The 25,199-nt window shown below is 40.0% G+C and overlaps 2 protein-coding genes across 5 annotated transcripts; one reads left to right on the plus strand and one right to left on the minus strand.

The window, feature by feature from the left end:
• Positions 1–2,800: 2,800 nt before the first annotated feature.
• YAE1 (YAE1 maturation factor of ABCE1) lies at positions 2,801–10,330 on the plus strand. Of its 4 annotated transcripts, none has more exons than XM_064506593.1 (5): positions 2,846–2,950; positions 3,827–3,936; positions 4,838–5,151; positions 6,888–7,009; positions 7,433–10,330. In XM_064506593.1, the coding sequence occupies exons 3-5, from the start codon at positions 5,035–5,037 to the stop codon at positions 7,863–7,865; spliced, it is 672 nt and encodes a 223-aa protein (XP_064362663.1). In that variant the 5' UTR covers positions 2,846–2,950; positions 3,827–3,936; positions 4,838–5,034; the 3' UTR covers positions 7,866–10,330. The 4 variants fall into 4 exon arrangements, with proteins under 4 accessions (XP_025977213.1, XP_064362663.1, XP_064362662.1 ...); XM_064506592.1 differs by having other exon boundaries at positions 2,856–3,419; XM_026121428.2 differs by lacking the exon at positions 3,827–3,936 and having other exon boundaries at positions 2,801–2,950.
• An 876-nt stretch (positions 10,331–11,206) lies between these two features.
• On the minus strand, positions 11,207–24,246 carry LOC135327501 (mediator of RNA polymerase II transcription subunit 1-like). Its single transcript, XM_064506591.1, has 15 exons — positions 24,175–24,246; positions 23,006–23,090; positions 22,596–22,650; positions 22,027–22,159; positions 20,933–20,961; positions 18,509–18,580; positions 18,352–18,426; positions 17,093–17,163; positions 16,203–16,268; positions 15,501–15,609; positions 14,637–14,761; positions 14,137–14,249; positions 12,136–12,331; positions 11,694–11,789; positions 11,207–11,232 (listed from the first exon to the last, which is right to left on the minus strand). Exons 1-15 carry the CDS (start codon positions 24,244–24,246, stop codon positions 11,207–11,209), a joined length of 1,323 nt encoding a protein of 440 aa, XP_064362661.1.
• Between the last annotated feature and the right edge of the window lie 953 nt (positions 24,247–25,199).

The following is a 25,199-nucleotide window of genomic DNA, read 5'->3' on the forward strand; positions in this document are numbered from 1 at the left end:
GAAGTATTATGTACAGCAGTAATCATGTAAAAAAGCAGGCTGCACTGCTATGTTCATATACCTTACTTTTAGAGATCACTTTTGGTCGACTGTTTAATGGAAGAATTTACCGCTGAGATCAAGCAGACAAAAATCCTTGGTAAGGATCTCCCACAACATCTTAGTAGTCCTAAGTTGTGCATGATTGTGTGCACAGCCTCTCTGGAACCTGTCCTTCCTACAAGAAACTGTGCTGGCAGCAACTTGCAAGCCAAATATGTTCATGGCTCAGAGGTACCTTTGGTATTGCAGATATCATAAATCCAAAATTATTCAGTTTTTAATCTTGGATATAGCAGTGATGAGCTTTATAATGGGTCACGAATCAACTATATCTCTATTTTTCACAAATTTGGGGGGGAACATCGACTTTTCTCATGTATTCATTCTGCAAATATGTTAAAGCCATTTTGTAGCCTGTGAAATACTCCTCTCATGTTCTGATCCTTTGGCATGTGGCATTACAAAATGTCACCATAATAGGTAGGCACTACTTTATTTAAAACACACATAGGTGTGGAACGCATACACATGCCAGGGCATTACACCTCACCCTCAAGCCCTGCTAGCAGCCCTGTCAAGACCATCAGCATACAATCAACTTGTCTGCAGCAAGTGTACTTCATAACCCAACACTTCTGCTTTGTGTACACAGTATGATTCACCAAATTATCCACCCACAGCCACTAACCGAAAGGGGTGGGAATATGAGCTTTCTTCATAGTTTCTCATGGTCATAACATAAGGATTTATCTTCAACAGACATCTGTGTGGAATGCAATGACAGACCATGGTAAATGTAAGGGGTCCTGAGACAGTTTGAACTGGGGAGACTCAGTGACCCTGAAGCATGACCTGTGTGTCTTTTCTAGAAGAGCAAGAGGCTGAGGGTAAGGTGACATCAGGTCATGAGCAAGGGTAGGGCTGGTCCAGCTGCACAGGCAGGGAGCTCCCAGGTTTAGTAGCACCATTTTATGACTGGTCATGAGAGGTTACCTACAGCAACAGAGTTCCAGTCGCTGTAAGGGTTTTCTGTGAGTGTGTGTTTGTGCAGTCCACGTGTGTTCAGCACTTTTTTCTGTTAAAAAAATGGCAGAGCTAGCCAAGGTAACCTCTACCAGAGAGGAGGTAGAAGTGGCAGAATTGGGCTAAGAAATCAGCAGTCATGACCATGTATAGTAACCACTGAGAAACAGATGAACACAGGTCTGGCCATCCAGAGGCACCCATATTGTTTCATCCCTTGACGTACTGGTTCCTTGACAGAGCTGGGTTAGTTGGCTGCTCATACCTCAGTGTGCAATCAGCAGTGAGTGTCTGAGAAGGGCCACGGGAAGGAGGATACGCTGTCTTGGCCTAACAGAAGGGGCAAGGTGAGTGAGTTTGCTGTGGCTGTATGAGTCACAGCACAGAATCATTCTTCTCTCATTACTCATGGTGCTAGGACAAGCGCTGCTTTCATTCATGGCTGTGCACGTAACCCTGCTGTAATGGGAGTTTCAGCAGTCTTCTGATCTGGCATGCACTCAGGTGCTAGCGTGGCAGCATGGCCAGCACAGTAAAGGAGAAATTAGCATCTCCTGCCTACGCCACTGAGGCATGTTGTGCCTTGGGGATGTGGCTCCTGGGGCTCAGCATCAAAGTGTGCAGATGTGGGCTCCAGCACATAGTCCTGTGGGACAAATTTTGGCAGTCGCAGCTCCTCCTGGGACAGTGTGCTTGGTGCAGGGAGCCTTGCCGATGGAGGTGTGCACTGGAGGGCCTCCTGCCACCACCTTTCTCAGCCTTCCTGTGGAGGCCTTCAGATGCCCTCTCTAACCAAAGTGCGAAGAGTCTAGAAATAGTGTTTCGAGGGCACCACTGGGACAGCTGTAATGAGACAGCACAGCTGTGAGCTCTGTGTGGACCTGAGAAGCAGCTGCAATGAGAAACTCCAGGAACAGGACACAGCAGCAGGCACCCACATGCGCTTTATTTTATGTTTTCCCTTACTCTCCTGTTTCTACCATACATATCTCATGAACCAGAATAAGCATCAGGGCATTTACTTTAATAGGATTTGGCAATGGGAAGAAACATGCAGCTTGAACCCACAACTGATGTACAGTACGTTTATGAAGATTAGTTGGTGCTAGGGAGCACCTTGAAATGAAATATGCTCATATGCCAAATAAAGCATGTACCAAGAAAAACACTAAAAAATTTTGTTTTATTTGTCAAAAGGACATACTATTTGCTCTAGTAGAGGCAAACAATGAAACACTTGCCTCTTACTGGCACCCTTGTTATTAAAAGGGATATACTTCTGTGATGTCTAAACCCTGTGGTTGTAGTAGACAGAGTAAGGCCACAGCTGACACCCCAGGGCTTTGAGGATTCAAAAGCCAACAAGGAAGATTTTCTTTTCTTTCTTTTTTTTTTTTTTTTTTTTACAGTTCCGCAATTTATGACTGAAAAGCTAGCTAAATCTCCTTACTGGGGGAAACGTGCTCCTGCTGGGTTGGCATTAGAGGGGAGGCCAGGGTGCAGGGGGAATGGAGGGGCATTGCCTGCTGCCACGGGCCCCTGCAGGGCTGCCGCACTCCCTGGCGCCCGGAGGAGGTGGGACAGGCGATTACAGTAACGGCTCCTGCAACAGCTTGCGCCCCCGCGGCGAGGCAGCGCTCGGGTCACCCCCGTCCCGCCTCCTTGAGAAGGCCGTCAAGCTGCGCCCTTACTCAAGATGGCCGCCAGCCTCCAGTGCCTCATACGGGCCTTGAAGCCACCGAGCGGCCGGTTAAGATGGCGGCTATTTACCTGCAGCCCCTGCGCGGCTTGCCCTTAGACAACATGGCTGCCGCTCCCCTGTTGTTTCCAATGGCAGTGAAGCCAGTTTGCCCTTAGCCGGGATGGCTGCGCCCTGTGAGCGCTGGTATGCTGCCGCTCGGCGGTGGCGGAAAGGGGAGCGGGGCCGGGGTGGCGCCGGGAGTCCGAGTGAGGAGCCGGGGATGGGGAGGTGAAGCTGTGCTTGTCCGCAGGCGGCGGAGCGCGAAGGCTCCCTGCGGCGCTGGGGCTAAACAGTTGGCCGCGAAATGGCGGGCTGCAGCGTGGCCGGGGGCGGCCTGCCGCGGCGGTGGCGCCGGGACCGGGACGGAGACGGCGCCTTCTCCTTCAGGGCCGCCCGGTTCCCCCTGGTCTGTGTAGTCCAGCTTGCTTGGGGTTGTCCCAGCAAGTGCTCGCCTGGGACATAGTCCTGCAGGGGAATTTGGTCCTTTTGTTTTTCTGGATTTTTTTTTCTTGTTGTTTTTATTTTCACGTATTGCGTACGAGAGAGAGAGAGAGACAGACAGACAGACAGACAGATGCGTGAGGGGATCACGGTGCAGCCTTGGCTGCAGCAGGTGGGCGCACACTCCCTAGGCTGCCGGTCGTGTTGTGCTGCTGGCACCATGTTGCTGTGGGTGGGAAAACCACTTCGCGTGGTTGCAGGTCATGGTTTTGCAAGCCATCAGTTGGAAAGGTTTGGGGACTTCTGAGATGCCTCTCTCAGCTGTCGCCATGGGGGAGCTTGAAGGTTGGAAGACTCCAACTGGTTGTGTCCCAGAAAAAGCAACGTGGCCAGACGCATGTCTTTATTTGTGTCCTTAGTGCTGTTAATGTCCTCTGCAGTTAGGCCATAGTCAGTGGCACTCTCTCAGAGTGTATTGGGAATAATTTGGTGTATAGCTCTCTCAAGTCACTTTTTCTCCAACTTATTGAACTTATTTCTTCCTTTCCTTCCCTCCCCCACCCACTTACACGATGGCAGTACTTTGTCCTTCCTTCTCTCCCCTCTTCCTCATTTTAGGGACTTTTTTTGACAGTTTTATGGGTTCACCCTGGAGCTAACGAAACCAGGTGATAATGAGGCTGATAAAGGTATCTTCATAAATATAACATCGGTAGATAATGTTGAAGTTTCTATTGCTTCATGTCAGAACATTTTGAAGCATAACAATTTTTAAGCCTGAAATACTTGTAAGTACAACTTGTAAGCTGTAATAATAGGGATGTTTTCACTGCTTTGTATTTGGATGTGGAAAAAAGATAAACAGAAGGAATTTGCATTAGTGATCTGTGTGAACTTGAGCAAAAACTGTGATTCTTGGACCAGCCATTTAATTACTTGATCCTTTCCCAAAGACTGAATACAACAGTACTGGGAATTCTGGAAGCTTTGATTAAGATTTCAGACTTGCCATATACAATTTTTTTTAAAATGAAATTTAACTTCAGTGCCCTATACCGGTTTTAACAAGTTATTGAAAAAGACAGTATTTTGTGGGTTATAAGAATTCCCAGTAATTTATTTAATTAATTGCAAATGGCCTCTTAAGGTTTTCTTCAGTTCAGAAGGTGAAAGAACCCAGTTCTGTCTTTTTCCATTTAGAGTAAAACTATCTAATTCTTTATTCAAAGTAGAAAGGAATATTTCTATTCAAGATGAACAAGGTTGTGTTAAACATTTGGCCTAACCATGAAATTGAAAATCAAAGGTGAATGTCCATATTGGTTATTAAGGTCAGAACTCTGCAGGCAAATACATGTGTATAACTTAATGTACTGCACGGAAGCTGTATGAGGCTATTTGTCACCTGCTACCAAAATCAAGTCATAAAGTTGTTTCTGCCTGCTGTTCAGGTACTAGCAAAACTTAGACATACTAATTTGGTGTGCATAGGTGTGTCACTGCCATTGGAAGTAAAGAAATGAAGAAACTGCAATTGCAAATTAAAACAGTTGCTTTACGATTAACAATCTGACTGTCTTCTCTTGACAGATGCAACCATAAACAGCATCTGGTTTCCTTGTGAAAACAAACATACAGATTGAATAATAACCCCCTGAAGTGACTTCTCTTCAAAACTCACATTTTCTGCCTGGGCTTCCCGTGCAATGCTTTGTCAGAAGGACTTTTCAGAGTTTCTCAGTACTTGCTTTACCACATAAACGAAGGTCACAGTCGTCGCTGCTGTAATGTCCTGGGTAAAAGTTGCCGTCAGCCAATCCAGTGAGGACATATTTGATGAAGATGCAGATGAGATATATATAGCACAGAAAGAATGGAATAGCACCATGAAGAAAAGATCGAAGGTATTTCTATGACCATGATTTTTTTTAGTCTTTTAACCATTTTTTATTTGCTGATACATACCTTGACTGATATGGCTGACTTAAGGGGAAAACTAAAAATGGCTGCTTAAAAGTTATTGTGGCTTAGTTTCTTCTGAACATCAGGAAAATGTAGCAGAGAGTTGCAGAAACTCTATCCAAGTAGCCTGTCAGGGCACGTAGTAGTTTAGCAAAAGACCTTGGCTCCCTCTGTACAAGTATGTGCATGCATGGAATGCAATGCTAAATCTGGGTTCAAGCTATTTGCTTCATAGCTGTAGGTTTACTGCTAGTAAATGTGGGGCAGTATAATTAAACAGTGCTAATAAAGAAACATGAGCTCCCCCCCGCCCAGTAATGTTCATCATTCAGGTGTGTAGCTCCTGGTAGACACAACTGGTCATTGCAATCTCTATAGTTCTTTGGCTTATTTGTTTTCCTACTGAAAATATATTTTATGAAAGCCATTTTCCACAACCCTTTCCTCTCTGAAATTCTATGGAACAAAAACAAGTATAAAAAAAATCTAGGTGACTTCAATGGATAGGGATTCTTCGGATCCAATTTTTCCATCAAATACAATGAATGCAGCCCTGTTGTCCTCAGATATGTTATCATTCAGAGTGGGGCCAGCAGGGCTCATTTGTTTGTGGATGAACGACATTTGGCTGAAGAACATGAATGGAAGCTGTTGTATAGGCCATTGATGAGGAAAGATATTACCAAGGGATTGTTGCATTATTCTCCAAGGAACAGTTTCCAGAACAGAGTCCATTTAAAAAAAAAAAAAAAAAAAAAAAAAAAGCGATTTTCTTAAGGGGCTTTTTAATGTTCTTACATAAACCCATGTGGTATCTTCTTGGTGAATACTGCCAAACCTTAAAATTTTTTTGAGGTGAAAACTGTACATTGAGTAAAATAGAGAAACATTCTAGTTCCTGGCTGTTTCTCTAGAAAGGCCACTATTTTTTTTTCTCCTGTGATCAAATAAAAGTTCTTACTCTTACAACTTAGAATTTTGATATGAAAGAAGAATTATTCTGCATTACATGATAGCATTATTACAGGATAAGGAAATTAATTTGCATTATAATCATTAGCAGTTTCTTATGGAAAGAAGTTTTGCACATTCAGTGTTATGTGTATTTATATGTCTGTCACTCTATCACCATCTTTCTCCCATATAACCCTTGAATTATTTGAGCAATATCCAGCAAATAGGGAAGTATGGTTCAGTAATTAGTTCTGTGAAACTAGATATATGGATTATGGATAGGAGACAAAGTCCCTTAATACCTCTGCTAATGGGGAGGTTTTGCAGCTTATGTACTGTTAGATACCAAGAAATCTGTGTGAAGTACCCCTCAAGGAATTGTTCATAAGGGAGTTGGCTGTCAACTTTGAAAGCAAGCCTGCTTACCTGCAGATTTGTCTTATTTTTAATGTTTACAAAAGTACTGTCCTTATTTTCTGACCTTGCTGGAGATCCTTTTGAAAAAGGACTAGATGTTAAGGATCTGTAAATCGTAAAGCACCGCAGAAAGAGTTGGGGGTTGAGGGTTGGCCTTCCCTGCCCCGCCCCTTCCCCTCTCTCAAATCAAAAAGCTATATTTTAAGAGACTGAATGCTTGTTTAGGTTTTTGTATCACTGAAAGAATGCTTGGAACTCTGATTTTGCACATTGTGAAAAGCCTCTTGCACCACTTCTTCTATTACAGGAAGGCTATAGGGATGGCATTGAGGCTGGGAAAGAGCTTGCACTCCAGGAAGGCTTCAATCAGGGTTACAGACAAGGTGCTGAGCTGATGGTGACATGTGGCCAGTTCAGAGGGACCCTAAAGTAAGTTTTGAATCTTTAAGGCTGAGTGGAGGGTGGAGTTTTCTTGTTTTGAGGAGTTTTATTTGTTGTTTAGTGGCTGTGTTGTAATACCAACAAATCTGGCCAAAGCTATTAACCTAAATGAGAATTCTCAGCTCGGGTCTTAAATACAGGGGGTTACCTATGTGGACATAGAGTGGTCATTCTTAAAAATCCTCCCCAAGTTACTCTTGGAAAGTTATCTAAATCTACATCTCTTAAGTTTTCAAGCAGTACAGTTGACTATTATTTCCCAGAAACTGTAAATGAAATGTATGTGCATTTATATAGATACCTTGCTATGTATCTTGCTATATATATCTTGCTATCATCCTACAAGCAACTGGAAATTTTTGTAGGTACATGTAATCACTTCTTCCATTTGTTTTTTTTCCCCCTTTTCAGTGCTCTCTTATCGTGGTGTCACCTTAATGGACATGATTCTTCTTTGAGTAAGATAAATCATCTTCTAGATGTGGTTGGAAAGCATGAAGAAGATGTTCTTAAGTACCTGAATTCTCTCCAGGAACAGCCACATCTTGGAGACATTTTAGATTTTGTTCAAGACATGGACCTTAGTGATACAGCTCCAGCTGGGACAGACTGTGATGCAACTAAAGCTGGAAAATATGAACATACTGGCAGCTCTGGCAAAACTTGTTGTAGAAATAAGGGTAAGGATGATTCCTTGCAGTCTGAGCGTAGCAAGGCAAAATTCGGCACAAATCCTGAAAGGCTTGAAACCCTTGCTTGGGTTAAGGAGCAAACCATGTGGTTAATAGAGCAACTGGGCCTATCACTGGACATGCTACATCACATCCAGCAGCTAGGACACTAGTTTCTCTGTCTCGTGATATTTAAAACTATCTGAACTGGATTGGATTGGAGTGTTTGTGGATCAGGTACAGGCTTGTGGTTCACTTCCTTTCAGGGAAGTCTGATTCTGATACTTCCTAATAGAGGCCATTCCCGTAAACCTTTACCATGCTTCAGCTCCTGTCCAAAAAAACCTTTGCTTTCAATTTTAAACAATGATTTTCATTGAAGGGTGAGATGACTTTAAAAGCTCTACAGAGATTTACTGAACTTGTTTCTGTCCAGTGTGAGAATCTGATATTTTACCCTCACTTTCTCTATTGTTCTCCTTTTGGAAGCAGAGCAGGTCCCTTAAATGGTTTCTTCTAATGTAAAAAAAAAATCAAAACTGATTATATGCAGAGAATGCCCACTGCTGTGGATGAGCTATACTTGCAGAATAAGTTGCTCTTGATGATACGCTAGCTCCATTCAAAACAGAACAGGATGTCCTGAGGTGTAGAGTGCTGTGACTCTCCCTGGTAACTACATAAAGTGAAAAATTCCTGCAGTTTTTAATGTCAAATTCCTTCTCCTGTCCTTTGCAACCACTATGCAGGAAACTTTCACAGCCTTTAGTTAATAAAAAAATATATATATTCTTTCTAGTGTTCTGTTTACACACCATTTTTTGCAATTTACAATATTACTGACCATACACTTTTCTAGTCTAATGAATGTTATTTTTATATTTGTTTTGCCAGTCCTTCTAGTCTGAGCTCTCTCCCCTGCTCATTCCCATAGTGTTCCCCCCCTGCCCACCTCCTTTTAGGAAGCAGGGCTTCCTGCCTTTGCATTTTCTTAAAAGTATGCTGTCAGCCCTGCAGCCATATTTCTGACAACTTCATATTTCTATGCCAGCATCCTGTATTTGACTTCTTTTCCTGTTGCTTACCTTAACTTTGACTGCAAATTCCTCTGGTTAGGAAACCTTTTCTTTGTAAATGCCCATCTCTATTTTGCAGTAAACTGTTTTATGTAAGTGTGGAGTTTACTATAAGTTGCTCATAACCATCCTTCCTGTCTGACACAAGGTGGGTCTAGGCTGAGACAAACTAAAATTTTTAACAGTTGGCTTGTGACTAAAAAAAAAAAAAAAAAAAAATCACTGCACAATTTTATACTTTGAAGCTAAAAAGGCCAACGTAAAAATTATTTGATTTTCCAGAGAATGAGCCTGTAACTTTCTCACTAAAGACTGCTATTCTGCTATTAAGGGGCTAGAGTGCAAGTTGGCTGCCATTCAGTGTTTTTGCATTCGGGGAAAACAGAACCAAGCCGTTAGAATGTCTCATACTGAACTTGTTTTGGTTACAGTGGAACTGAATCAGACTGCATTAATTACATATGTACAAAATTGTCCAGACAGCTTTCTTTTCCTCCATTTATTTAATGTAATGCTGACATTGAGAAAGATTACTTTTCTGCTGTGTACATTATAGTCTATACATACATCAGACAGGTTTTTTTTTCCATAAGGTGGAATATAACGTAGACAAAAATAAAGAGTTCCTAGAGCATTGTTAGACTTTCCAAATTTGGAAACTTAAAATGAAAATTCAAGAATATTACCTCTAGGTATTTAATAATATGCAAAGAGGAAACACCACTCAAAGAAAATTAAGTAGACAACAAGCTTGCCAGGTTCTCTTCAACTTCTTTTGCAAAAGCAATCTGCTCTTGAAAAAGTATTCCTTTTTTGTTTGATTATCAAACAATAGGTTGAGTTTGTTTCACTCAGCATCTGTCATAACAGCTTCTGTACGAGCTGTGCAATCACTTTCTTCTACTGCATTGCATGAAGTTTGTGTGTTCATTCTAGAGGTGCTCTTGTCTGTGCCATCACCCAGAGTTTCCAGATCAGCTGTGGAAAGACTTTCTTCTGTGCTGTCTTGAGCACTTTGCTTATCTCTCACCACTAGATCTTGCTGACCAGCCACAGAAGGACTCGCCTCAAGGCTGTTAGGATGTGTAATTGGCTCACCTAGCAATGCAGGTTTCTGTTCTGTGTCTCCTTCCATGTCTTTTGTTTCACTACCAACTTCCACCTTGGCAGCATTCCTGAAAATAGCTCTCATGACAATGGGGACTGACATACAACTAGAGGAGGAAATGAAACATTAGTCACTACTACAGACATCACCCCTTAGTTCAGATTAGTACTACTTTTTTTAAACCGCAGCTGACATCCGACCTACTTCCATTGTTTGTGACAAACAGCACCACCTTTTTTCCTGATTCTTTTTGTCTCATGTAACATTATAGGCACTACATTGTAACTATAATATAACTGTGTGTTTATACTGGAAACTATGTTAACATAATGGATGCAAGTGCTGGATTTTCAAGCTGACCAGCACAAACAAATTTTGATACAAAGAGGTGGAAGGTCAAAAAAGTCACAAGGATGCTTTTAATGAAAAATTAAATTAATAATATTGAACATAATTATAGAAGAGAATGAGTGGATTTTTTCACGTTTTGTATGAAACAGGTACAGAGCCGCTCCTCTCTAAAGCACTATCTGCACTAGGGTTTCCCCCCTAACCTCCCAACAGTAGAGACATCTAATTCCGGGAATAGTTCTAGTATTCTGTGAGTTAAAACTGAGCAGACTAATTGAATGGGTTGGAAAAAAAAAAAAAAAAAAAATCAAGCCTATATCGACCTTGCTGTAATCAAATTGTTGTTCACTATGCCAAAGGATTTAGTGCTCTCAGTCCTTCCTCTAGTCTATGTTCATATGCCACAGCAACTCAACTCTCTTGGAATTTTAAGTTTCTGGAAGCAAGGCAGAAACAGTGTCATGGACATACCATATAGACTTCCCTTTTTAGAAAGAAGCTATGACTGGTATTAGGTAGATGCAGAAAAAGTCCTTTTCATGCTGTCATATATCTAAGCTATACCAGTCATGAGACTGTCATTAGCTAGAGTTTTCAGAAAAGCATCTTTATAAAAGGAAAAAAAAGCATCTATAGAAAAGAAAAGGTAAAAGTCTCTTCATTCTTAAGCATTTCCCCCACCACCACATTTTTGTACAAGAAAGAAGTAATGCTTATTGGTATTAATGTTTAAATGTCCCTTTTTCAAAAAGGTATTTAAGACACAGTAAAGTGACTCATTCTGACTATCATATAACCTTTTACTAAAGTGAAGTTGTTTGGTCAGCTGAGTTAATGACATTGTGAATGCACATGATATTTCCATTAAATGGACATCGAAGGTTTATTCCAAATGTTATGAAATAAAACAGAACAACTTACCGCTCCACAGCTCTTGATATAAAGTCATCACTAGAATTTAGAGTTGGATCTTCAGGATTTAAATGAAGTCTACATTGGATTTCTCTGGAGGTTATGACATCAATTATCACTAAGCAAGAACAGAGTACAAGTATTTCAAAACAGGCTTTTGTAAACACTAAATACCTTCCTTTGATTCTGATACTTCAAGGGAGTAAAACTGAAGCCAACAGGAAGGGGCCTTGCAGCAATGCTCTTGCACAAGGCTTGCTTTTTCCTAATATACTGATGATCAATAAGATTAGAAGCTACAATTTATTATTTAACTGGAGGCCAAGATGGAATTAGGACTTATGTTTTTGCATTACTTTCTGGTTTATACCAGATACAGAACACTTCAGTAAGTGATTTTTACACAAGTGCTACTCTGTTTTTCATGGTTGTGCATCAGTAAGAGCAGCCATTAGAATGTATTTGTAATGGAAAAGCACAGTACAGGAACCTAGACAAAACCCAGATCTTTGTCAACCCAATAAAAAGGACAGTATCAAATACTCCAGACATACCACAGGCTAAATTGTCTTTCACAGGATGAAGAAAAGAAACAGAAAAGCTGGTGTTCTTTTGTGGTGCCACTTCAAAGTAAAGCAGTTCTGAGTCATCTAGAAATAAAATTACTATTTAGTGATATTTCCCCACACACATTAAACATGGACACTTTTTGGCTGAATCATATGCCAGTAGTTAGAAGAGACTGATAGCATAGACTCTAATTGTTCATTGCTTTGGCAACTAAGTTTATGCTCCTAGAAGTTTCAGGACTAGGGTGGTTTGTTTGGTTGGTTTGGGTTTTTTTGAATATTCAACTGAGTATAATACTAAAATTAAGGATTTTTGATCATTTAAAACACTCTGCAGGCTTTGGCAAGGAAGAGTAAAGTCTGTTAAAACCCAGATTGAAAACTAATTTTTCCTTTAATATTCTGTCATTGCATCCAACCAATTTACCTTCATTTATGTGCTTCTCAGAGACACAGCTGCTAATAAGAGTGTTATAGGCCATTTGATGTCGAAGAACCTCTATTATGCCAGGCACACACTTTGGATGGGTAAACGGGATTTTACTGACCAATGCTCCTGCTAAATCTGATTTTTCTGAGCCCTTGTTTATGAAGTAACAGTGCTTTGGGCAATCTGGAAGAGACTGAAACAAATAAATAAATAAATTGATTTTTTCAAACACTGAAAACAAGAAAGTAAGACCTGATATTATCAGGCAATCACACAATCTGACAGTGAAACTAATTTTGAAATGCACACTTCTAGCAAGGCCATGTCTGTCTGCATTTCAGTAGAAATATAATCCATAGAAGGAAGCTGAGACCTTCCCCCCACCACATGCATTTCAATTTGCAGAATATACCCCTAAAGCCAAGTGGTCAGGAGTTTTAGTCCCACCAGTTCTTCTGACTACTCATGAGAGTCCTAGAGCAAGCTGTAGATATATTAACCAAGATCTTTTTTCTCAGGAGAATATCTTAGTAATACTACTTGACTCTTGTACAATGAGGATAACAGTTTTGCCTGAAATCTCTCCTCTTAGGCCCATCATGCTCCTGCACCATCACTGCTCTCTTCGGAGAAGTATGTTTGGCTAGATGATCTCCTGGTGACTCATTTCAAGAGGAGGAGATGGTAATAAAAGATTGCCACCTCTCTGCGTTGACAGTGATACTATATCACAAAATTGGAAGTGAAATATAGTGTTATCCAATTCAGTATATGTGCATTGATCAAAGTGGGAGCTGTCACCTTAAGAACAGGGCAGAGCAGCTAATTAGCAGGGTTGATATTAAGAAAAGATGGAGAGCAGAATGAAGGATCTAGTCCCTGGGTGTTTGTGGAGCAGAAGAGCTTCTCTACATTCAATTCAAGGTCAGAATTCAATTTAGGAATTTATTTCTAGAAATAAGAACTTCAGACTCAGAAGCAAAGCAATGTCTCACTAAGTACTAATGTTTTAGAGAATTGCTGAAGAGTTAGAGCCACTCATGTATCAAATCCAGTGGAAATTAAAAATTCTTCACAGTTTTTGGTCTTTATAGAACAGAACTTTGCTAAACCTTCTGTCAGAGCAGCATAAACTCACTACAACATTTTGCACCACTACCCCCAAAGTTCAAGAACTATATAGGCCATAGGCTCTGGTACTGCTGAAAGAAATGCCATCTCCTTTTGTTGCCATGGTTTTCAAAATGAGGGTTTCTTAGCAAAAAAAAGTAGATCTTTGATGTTTGTCTTGTAGTTGCCCTGTACATAACTTAAAAGCAAAGCATCTTAGCCGCCATTTGCTAAAATTTCTCACCTATGTCTAACACAGCATAAATTAAACATTTTTCTAATAAAACAGTTTTAAAAAGGAAAGCTATCCACAATTAAACAATGATGGCTCTAATTGGTAATTTTCAACGCTATCATAACACTTTATATTTTTCTTCCAGCCAGGCCTCCCCCTACCCCCCCCCCCCCAAAAAAAAAAGAAAAATCAGCATTCTTAGTGTTATCTGATGGAGAGTTCTGTTTTTATTAAAACAGCGATAGAAGCGCTCCATGATAAAGACCTTCAAAAACCTAGATAAGTACCATCTTGGGTCTTTCTCCTCAGACCAGCCAATAAGTTTCCTTCTTTTTAGGGCATTAATAATGAAGTTGTGAACAATATTTAGCAGAATAAACATTTTGGGGGGTGGGGAGGGGGGTTTAAGCACACAAACAAATTAACATGACTTCAGTAACCATACACAGAAAGTGTTTCATTAATGAGGATGAGAAGTTGGCTTACTTTAAGGGTCTAACATTGTTTCCTCAGTAACTTGAACTATTCCCTAAAGAGCATTTAAGTACTATTGGAATTCCGGGAAGTTTACATCACTTTTCCTGATAGCAAAAAGATACTTCAGCATGTACATCGCACAAGGGTAGTGTCTGTCAAGCACAGACTATACTTACCACAAAGAAACAGGAATTATGTGTAGACAAGTCTTCACTGCATTTTTCTTTAAGAGTAGACTGAACAATCAGCTCATATAGAGGAACTAGTTTCAAGCCAGCAATCTGAATCCCTAAAACAAGTTTGTTTTTTTTTTTTAATTAGTATTAGAGTATGGCTATAAATGCAAGTTCATATTAAAACAAAACCAGTGTTTTGGAAATGCAGACATAAGCATTAAACCTTCCTTCATATCTCCCTTTTCACTGATGGGAAACTGAGTAGAGTGTGTAATAGCTTTGTCCATAAGCCTATCCTTTCTTATTGTCACATCTTTTTTAGATGTGTTTTCTCTTGTGTTTTCTTTTTTTACATTGCTTGCTAAAATGTGTTACACCTGGGCTTACAGAACAGATTTTCCACCCCAGAACCCATTTTACCTCTCTTACAACATTAACACAGGGAAATAAAAAGCAAACAAGCCATGCATAGTCACTGAAATAATCCTGAAAAAACATGCCTGTGAGCTTCTGTATCTCTTCAATATTGGATGAGAACATAGGAATAGGCTGGTGAGGCTTCAACAAAAAACAAGCTGACAAATCCATGCTGAGTTCGTCAGTCAGTGACAAAAAAGCAGGGCTGCTGGAAAAAAGTTGGTAAGAAAGCTTGTTAAGGAAACTGATACAAAAAGAACTCTTTGTGTAAGTACATAATTGGGTCTCTAGTAATTTCCCCTGTTCCATACTTTTTCTGCTTTGAGAAAAGTCTTGCCTTAGAAGTGCGAGTAAAGCTCCTACATTCTAAAACAAGGTTAGTGTGAAAACTAGCAGAAAGGAAAAGTGAGCCACAGGGAACTGAAGAGCAGTGTATAAGGATGCTTGCTATAGAACAGTCTGTAATGGTTCATTTTGGAGAATGGCTTTAAACTTTTCCTCCAATCTAGTATTAAAGTACAGAGATGAGACAATAGTGTCCATGGTGGGATGGCAAACTATTTTATAGAGTTTAAGTGTAATAGCCATCAGTGCATGCTTTATTTATTCTGAAACCATGTAGAAGTTGCTGATTGAATGCTAGGAGGTTAAGTAACATTATTGCAGAGGTTCCTTCTGGCCTCAAATCTATGAATAAATCCATAATCCTATGTAGTTTACAGAGTTAAATATGAGCACAATAACTTTAAAGTTGGGAAAACTGTAAAAGCCACAGGTTATGCAAGGTATAGCTATGGGGGATAATGCTATCAATAAAACAGAGCTTCCTGGGTTTAATAGTGAACTGTGTATCCTTTCTATTAGCACAGAATCAATGCAAGTTATGGTGGGTTAGTGGCAATGATTTGCAAGTTCATTAGTGTATTGAGAAATGTCCAGAATCTCACCCATCTTCTCCAGCTTGACAATCTGCAATTAATGGAGAAATAGGAAGTTTGTGGAGTATATCTGTGCCTTCAACAGTTACAACTATTTTTGCTCCACATACCTGGGAATCTGAGAAGGAAAGAAGACATCATTATTTTCCCCATGCCAGTGTAAATTAATCCTGTGCATCTGAAATACACAGTGGTAAGGTCTCCTGAAGATCAGACCAAACTGACAGCCACAATAACTTGGCAGAAAGGAAAAATTTACAAAGACAACATCTAAATGGCCAAAGTTGCCAAATAGCAATAGCAGCAATAGCTGTTTTTTGATCATGCCATGAAACAGCTCAAACAACTACCAGACCTTTTCATGCTGTCCAGATGGTTATTTTTGTTTGATACCACACTTGTTTAAATCTCAATCAACAGCCAAGAAATGGGAAAGCAGTTTGCTGACACATCTCATGCATGTGATAAAGTGCATCACATAAGTCATTCTGATAAACTAGAATTTGAAATCTAACTTGTTTCACTTCACTGGAAACAGCAGCAAAACAGACAACATTCTAGTTATCCTGTAAGGAAGTTTCCAACATAAAGTATGACCATAGTAAAATTCCTGGCATATTTGAGTCTCGATAATGACCTTTTGCTTAATGAAACATGAAGTGATGAAAAAGTTATTGCAATATTTAATTATTTCTGCTTTTCTAGCTTTACCAGGGTTTAGTTCTGCTTCCAAAACTTGACAGGGAGAAATGTAAAATTCAATGTTCATAGGAGTTCCTGAGGAATTAAAAAAAAAAAAGAAAAGTTACTACACAAGTCAATAAATGAAGTTTATTATATACCTTAATGCAAAAGGAAAAAAAGAAAAGTATAGGGTGGGCAGAAAGGAATTCCTAAAAGGATGCATCTCTAATCACAGCAGGCATTCAAATCACAGCATTTTCTTAGTCAGTATTTAACAGCTAAAACCTCAATATATAGAGTCATCAGATATATCTTTCAAAAGATTAGGCTAAGTTTCAATCTATCTCTTGCACAATAACCTCTTTTTGTTCGGCCTTAAAAATATTAGCTGAACTCGTAGCATTCAGTGACTACTCTGAACTAGAAGGGAAACTCATGATAGGTGCATAGAGGACTTGACATTGAGCTGTGCAACAGCATAGCAGAAGCATATATTAGAAGTGCTTTTATGGAGTATAATACACCAATGGTTAAAGCTCAATTTTGACAGCGTAGATGAGCCAGGAAACTTACCAGCTAAATGTACTTGCCTTCCAGGCAGCACCAGTATTATCTCAGCTATTACTGTTGTCATTTCATGGTTACTCCCAAGATGTGGTTTCCCACATAACCTCAAAATATTGCTAGCTTTGCTTTTAGGCTGCTTTGAAGTCAGTGTTGCTGTAGCTGATAAGCCACCTGGCCTCTTCGTATTTTCTCTGAATGTGTGTACAGTGTCTAAGAAAAGAAACCCAGCAAGCCCCTACACCACATATTTTATACATAACAGAAAATCTTTGCTGTGAACAAAGATCAACTCAGTGTTGTCTCTATTAGTTTTTCAAATCTGTGGGGGGGGGGGGGGGGGGGGAAATCACCTCCAGTTCTTGGCACCAGGTGTCCTACTTTTCCATGAAGTACTTCAGCAACTCTGTTTACATCCTCTCTTCTAGTTCAAAACACATCTTGATTAGTATTTCCCGAGATGCAGTGCTAGCTACATCAGTGTAAAGGATTATTTGTACCCCCAAACAAAGGGAAAGGATGCTTTCTTGAAAGTAGAATGTGTCTCCATTTGTTACAACTTCCAGAAACTCCATCATGCAACTCATGTGTGACTCCTAGGACTGGGGCTTCCAGCTTCAGCCCTGTATCTCTGCTGCTTGATGTTGAAACTTGATGTGCTATTTACCAGAAATGAAAGGGTGAGGAAAATATTGAAGCGACAGAGCAAAAAGTGAGGAAATAACCTGGATAAACTAACTCAGACAGAACCAGTCTAGCCTCAAATATTTTGAGCTGAATACATATAGCCATACAATTATACACTTGTACTTGAACTCTGCAGTGCATTAACTTGTAACAATAGAAGGGGGAAAATAATCTATTTAACTGATGAACAACATTTACTGAGATATCTGTGTCTAGCAAGGACATAGCATCTTTGTTCATGGACCTCATACACTTCATAAGGGAACACCATACAAAAAATAGGCCAAGAGTGTGTCTCAAGTTACAGAAGGCCATGCTTGCTGAGAATAGTTAATATGCAAGATATTGGAAAAGACACTTCAGAATCAAGAAGGAAAGCACTGCCCTCAGCTCTGCTGTTCAGGAAAGAAAGAAAATCATCGAACAATTGCTAGAGGGTTTAGGAAAGTCTGCCCCCCATCTATCTGTAATGCTACTCCTTGACAGAAGAAGTGAGGAAAGGAAGGATAGAGGGAAAGCTAGTACCCCCTACTCCTGATCTAAAGCTTGATCAGAAAGTGAGATTCCCGGAAAGCAGAATTCCAGAAGGTATGTTTTACTTGTGCCAAAGGGAAAGCCAAAAATGACTGCTAAATTTAAGATGTACTGTCTGCTCTTAGTGGGTGGTCACATACACACACACCCTGAGCCCTGCAACCAACCAGTTTCACAGCAAGTCCCTTAGATAAAGCACAGCAGTTCAGTAGATCATCTCGTTTGGCATGCCTGGGGTTGGCAAACGCCAGAAAGACTCCAAGCTTTCAGGTGGGAGAAAACTCGTTAGCCTTCTACATCTTGCTGTAATTACATCAATTGACTTGTTTTTTTAGTGAAATGAAGGGGTGGGAGTAGAGGGGAAAGGGGAAAGAGGTAGTCTTCAAATTACCCGTCTAGAAGAGATATTGAATAAAGATCTTTTTCAAGGCACTGCAAAGCAAGGTATCCCTTAGCTTTCATTTCACTAGGAAAAAAAAAAAGAATTTTAAGTAAAAAAAGGTAGACTACAGATTTTAAAGATTTTGCAAGTAAAAACTAGTTGCAACCTGTTTCCTGGAATCTGATATAGATTTGACAGGTCTTCTAGAATCTTTCCAAAGGCATCATAGTTCTTCATCCTACCAGTAAGGAACAGTTATTACCACACTACTAAACAAGATGGGTAATAAGTCTTTTCTGGCAAGTTAGAGAAAAAGCACTGTTTCAAGCAGAATGACATAGGCCCCCTCCTTATCAGATCTGGCATGTAGTAGTACTGCTTATACATTTTCTTAGAAGATACAAGGAAATGTGAGTCCTTGGCTCTCTTGCAAAAAGCAATGTAATTACAGGTAACACTGGTTAAATATGCATTACTGAAAGCAATAACTGTGCACGATACACAAATCTGACAGCCTGAGATGTAGCTCATCAGCTACAAAGAGTTCTTCTTGATGTTCCAATAGAGTTAGTCATGTAGTAACACTCCCCCAATACAATGCACTCATACATTGTTCCTTTCAACAAAATATCAAGCTCTGTATTAATATTGCATGTCATAGCACTCAGAGAGGAAGATCTCAAATACAACTGACAGATACATCAATTAAAAATAAAAAAAAGAAACACCCAAGGGACAGGTGGCTTGTATAAGGTTGTAAAGGAATGGTTCATACTGTGCGCAAAACAAAATTCCTGCAGATTCTAACTAGCTATTTAGACACTGGTGTGACAGCCCGGAGCTCTGCACAGGCTAAGCCATCAAGTTCTTACCCATCTGCTGAAATGGATTTTTACAACCCTTGCTAAACTGTCTTCTGCAGCAAATAGCTGTACTTGAGTTTAAAAGCCATATCTGCACTTTCTGTGCAGATATGGATGCAACATGGATCAACAAAGGGACCAAATAAGTCTGCCTGGACTTTTGCACAGGGACAAACCTTCTGTCCAAAGAGAAACCGAAGCAAGATACTCACTTTCTTCCATGACTCTTTTTCCAAATGGAACAGTGGGGAAGCAGGAGAAAGGGGAGGAAGCAGGCACATGTACACACATGCAAACACACAGAGCCAACCCGTGAACTGGGCCTAATTCAGCATTAGTTTGTCATTACTCTGACATGCACAAAAACACACACACGCACAAAAACACACACAGATAAATTGCCTTAGGTAAAGTAAACTTACTACAACAGGAGCTGTAGAGGTGATGCTTGTACTTAGTGGCATATCCTAACAAAAACAGGAAGGCAGGCAAGTTGTATCCATAGTGCCAATGCTAACTACCATCCCTGGGAGCCAAACGGCTGGTAATTAAAATCACTCAAAGTCAAAAACTTAAAGTGAAAGTTCAAGCTTTAATATATCTCTGTTTATACCTACAAAGCTAAATATAAATATTTCTGAGAAAAGAGAGGGCAGGAAAAATAAATGACAGAACACATTACAGGCCCACATAGATACAAAACATGTAAGATCAATAATTATTCTCTCTGTCTTCCCTTTCACTTCCTCTGGCAAGGTATTTAAATAAGAATCTGGCTTCTTACATATACTTATTACTAGTAAACCTGGAACCATGGTCAAATTGCTCAGGGTACTTCTCACTGGACTTTCAAGGAAGAGGCCTGATTTGGAACAGTAACTCTTCAGACCAAACAAACATGGTAAAAAGAATAAAAAAAGAATACAGTATCCTACTGCTGCATGAGAAAATTAAAGCAAGTCTCCTACACATCTGGAAAGGAAAATAGGCCCTGTGATACCATCTTGCTTTCATTGCTATGACAGAAGCCTGAAGAGCATCTACTGAAAACATTTGCACAAGGACAAGAGAGGCTATTTGAAGCATCCTATTTGATGCAAGGAGAGTGGGAAAAGGTAATATCTGTTTTGGATCTGTAAATCTGCCAGTTGTGAGTTTTCATCATCAGCCCATTTACACAAATATGGAGTCTAGGGCTTGCAATCAATACGAATGCCTGTAGTCCAAGGCTGTGTTCAATTGGCAGTGACAGCTAATGTATAGGGGGTTACTTTTTTTTCCCCCCCTCCATAGAAGAAGATGCAATTTAGCTGTTTTTGGTGGGATAACTTCAGAAATGAGTAAGACCAACTGCCTGGAGTATCTTTTTCAAGTTACATTTGTTGCATTTTTATCCTTGTATGTACAGATTGGAAACAAGCCAGTTAGGGAAAAACAACAACAAATGACCTTCCAACATGGAGCACTGAAACTAACTTCCCACATAAAATGAAATCCCAGAAAAGCACCAGTTCTTCTGTTTTCTGGATTCATACTATTATTGCCTGACTCTGACTCTGACTCTTGGGTGGGTGGGGGGGGGAGCAGGGAGAAGGGAGGACGTAGAGGAAATGGTTGTATTATTACTCAAAAATCATCCTATCCTTGACTCTAAAACATTCAGAGAAACACAAGACTGTCAGGAATTCCTTTCTATTCAACAAGACACACAGCACATGATTCTTTACCTTAGATGCTGCACCAAATCATCACAAATCTAGAGGATTAAGAGAGAAGAGTCATGTTTCCTGTCATCCTTTATGAAATGCCTCCTAAAATGAGGTAATTTGGTAATAGTGGAGGGCTATTCATTGGTAATAGTAAGATTGTTCTGCATTACTTTCACTTAATGGAAGAGTTTATCTAAAAACAAACAAAAAACCCCAAATCACATAACAGTTAAAGCAGAATGCTAATATAATAATTAGGAGAAGGAAGGCTCTGTGAAGAGGATATAATTAGCAAAAATAGTTTGTTGATATGTTCTTTCCAGAGAAAATTGCATCTTTGCCAGTTTTTCTTTTGTTGGCAGCTACTGTGCTACAGTTCTCTGGATATGCATTTCCATCTTAATAATATTTTCCAGCACTGATGGATTTTCATCAGTAAGCATCCTAATTGTTACATTCATTTGGAGTTAATTTAGTCCCTTTTTTTCCATTTGCAGTCATACCAGGAATTTCAAGTCATTCAAGTCATGTTTAACCAGCTTTGTTGATCAGAGTATACATTTCCCTCACCACAGCCAGCTAGTTCTTTTATAGGTGATCTGAATGATCACCTATACCACTGAACTGCAGAACTTGGCATGCAGATCACAGAGTGGTATTCTACCAACATTTTAGTGAGAGATTTTGCAGGGGGTAGGAGGGAAACAAAAACCAAAACCCCACACCATTGGCAAGAATGAACATACCCATAAAGAAGGCAGACGAAAGTAACTGAGAATCTCTGGTAACACTAAAAGACACCTCAGTTGGGAGCATATTATATCATATTCATAACATCAAAGTACAAGAATACAAATATTTATACAGAATACTACAAAATGCTTGGAAGGTGGGAGGAAGCAACCATACTTAATATCTTTACTAAGTTTAGATGAGAGATTCAGATCCTAAACAGATTTCTAGTGTCATTTTAGATGCCCTAAAGGAGCCAAGAAATCTGCACAGATTGGCAGATGTGACAAGACCAAAAGGAGGCCTGAGACCTTCTGGCATGGCAGCTGGAGGCCACATGGGAGACCATAGGGAGGTGAGGGACAGAAAATTTACTTTACCACAGGAACCTCTCCAAGGTGAGCCAGCTTTACATCCAGCACCTTCCCATCCTTCTCCAGCTGGACTTCTATATAAAACATATCTGAAGTTATGTAGCAGGCAGTTCCACTGGGGCTAACATGAGAGTTAAGCCTAGGGAGAGCAGGGCAGCAGGGGGGAAAAAAAAAAGGGCTTGTGTCACATGAAGAAAGGAAATCAGCATAGTTTACTTGATCATGGGAAGAGACTCCAGGGGCACTTCAAAAAATAACTCTTCCTTGGCTCAGCTTTTGATAATATCCAACCAAGCAATATATCCTTGCTCTGCTCTTCACATTATCACGTCAGTTTGCTGAAAATTATTTACCTCAATCTGCAACTTTGGGACCTATGGAGGGATCCCCTCTCTTCACCCAACAACCCCTTCCACGAAGGGCTAATCTGAAGTGGCAGTTACGTTCATTCCAAGTAATACACTCCATTACAACACCAAGCTAAATAAATATTGTTGACAAGACATCCAGATGGTAATTCTCGCTGGACTTGGGGCCATGCTTGCTCATTTGCATTTATTCATAAACAAACTTACCCTTTTTGTTTGGATAAAGATTCCAATCTGTTCATCACAGAAAACAAAGATTTAGCTGCAAAAAGGGAAATACTATTTAATCACGTTGCAATGATCGAGAAGCAGAGTCAATATTATCCTGCTTTAAAGGATATGATTTAGGTAATGAGAAAATCATTATCTCTGGTATGACTTCTGGTTATTAATGATCACTGTTACCCTGTGATTAATGAATGCTGTGCTGGATACAGCTTTTTCCTCAGGCTTTGAAAATAGCTATAGCCCAAAGGTTTAACCCAAAGATGAGTCACAAGTCTCATATCCACCTCTGTAGATTTGGCTCCACTGCACTGAACATCAATAATAGAAAGGCACAGGCAGTTTCCATAGAATACTAAAAATACACTTTGAATTATCTGACAGCTTATTACCATTTAGTGTCCTCTGTATCTTCTCCATGCAAGAGGGCAATGGACCATCTGGAGGGTTACTGACAGGCTGTCGAAGTGGCTTATCCTAGCACATTCGTGAACAGAGGAGACAGAGAAAGACCTCTTAAACTGTCAGCCAAAGAGGAACATCACTGCACGCCAGATGTGGGACACACCACAACAAAATCATACTTATTTCTCTTTGTAAAACTCAGAGATGAGCAATGACAACAATTATCTCTAAAGTAGCAGCACTGAACTTAATGGATTCATGAAGACCCTGTTGTGCAGTAGCAGCCTTCCATTCCCTTTTCTTTTGGGATGAACACAGGATCCATCTCCTAATATGAGCCAATTTCACCACGTTACTGGCAACCAACAAAGAAAATGTTTAGATTTGGATTTTAGGAAGACTCTGTCTTAGTGAAAACAAGATACCACTCAGCACTGTGAGTGTACTTGATTAGGGTCAGGGCACAAGTTCTGGTTGAAGCTATTACTTTAAATGGGAATTAAACTCTTTAAGTTTCTTATCAGTAGTTCTTGTCTGAAAGCTCTTCACACTTTGATTAATAAAGAACATTCACTGCAGAAAAGTTTTCAATACTGCCAAAGTTAAGACCTCTTTTTCAGAGGAATGTCTTAGTTAAGCATTAATAATAAGAAGAATGAAAACAAAAGTGACTGTTTTTATACTAAACTCACAACAGTTGTGGTAAACTGCTGCTCACAAAAAAGATGCTGAAGTATAATTAGTTACCAGGAAGTATGAAGTGACTTAAGGTAAATCACAGCAGAAGAGATTCTGAGCAGCATCTTAAACATATCAGGCCAGTTTCTGAAAAACTGATTTTTTTCCCTGATTCTATGGGCAAGACATCATCTCTACACACTACAAATATGCTAATGTTAACAAATAGAAATAGTCCAAAGTATCAGACTATATCAGCACTAACCCTTGAAGAGTTAAAATAACGCAAGAAACTTTTTCATCAACTGTTGTAAGAAAAACCAGAAGCCAGGCTTTAATAGGCACCATGTTTTTTGTTAGTTTTTTATTTGGTTAGCTTTTTTTTCTTTCTTTCTCTTAAGTCAAGCAACCTTTGAAACATCTCAGTGATCTACTCTTACACCAGATGTCCTTCTCCAACCTAATCTGCAATTCTTACCATGCAAAAATGGACAAGTTTCAGAGTTTCAGTCCATGGTTTTTGTTGGTATTTTAGATACAACTGTTCCATTAAAGCATTTGTAGAAATAACTTTCACAGCACCTGAAAAATATGCCAGAGCATTCTAAATATAATGCCACATATTTACATTAGCAGCTAGAAAACTTAGAGGAAGAAAAAATAAAAAAACTTGTTAAGATCATAGGTGCTGTGCTTCAAGAAAGGTGACAGGGAAAAAGATGTTTTAGTTGAATTTTGCATACAAATATCTAATTTTTGCAAGATTTTTTTAACAGAAAAGGAGGAGGAAAATCAGAAAGACTCTTTGTATAAGAAAGTAGTCTCCATTTTAAATACAGAGATGTGGCCACATCTTCAGCTTGTTAAACCACTAGGCTTTCTTCACCTATGCACAAGCTTAGGTGTGCATTTTTAACAAATACTAAGGCCTTGATCTTGCTACAGGCTTCAGGCAGCCCAATTTCTTATAGCTACCTAAAGCAGGAACAGGCAAAGAGCAGAACCCATGATCCCCTAGAAGCCCAACCACCCCCACCTCAACCAGCTGGAGGAAGGGGCAGCAGTAACCCCCAACCCACCCTCACAAACATCCTATGAGGGGGAGGTGCCCCCCAGGGGTGCCACTCACCCATGTCCTGATGTTTGCAGGAGGGCAGCAGCCCTTGCCCCTCCTGTGTCTCCATCTCCACCTATGCCACAGCACACCAGGGCTCCTACTTGTAGCACCTGCACCAGGGCCCCCACAGGTGCCAGCAGGCCAGCAGGTTTGCTCTCAGCTCACAGAACTGGGCTCTGGGTTAGTGCCTAAACATGAGAACCTCTCTGCTCTGCTAATTTTTAGAAGCGGCAAGCTATCCTGTCACCCAGACTCTTCTTCCACATTTCCCTTGGGGAAATATGTCTCCTGGGGACTTCCATGGTCCCCAGAAGAAGGCACAATGTCTACCCCCTTCTTCAGGAAAATATTTAGTTCCACTGAGGGAAAAGTGGGGTATGGCTAAT

The sequence above is a fragment of the Dromaius novaehollandiae genome, chromosome 2 (genome assembly GCF_036370855.1).
Source record: "Dromaius novaehollandiae isolate bDroNov1 chromosome 2, bDroNov1.hap1, whole genome shotgun sequence".
Lineage (NCBI taxonomy): Eukaryota > Metazoa > Chordata > Aves > Casuariiformes > Dromaiidae > Dromaius > Dromaius novaehollandiae.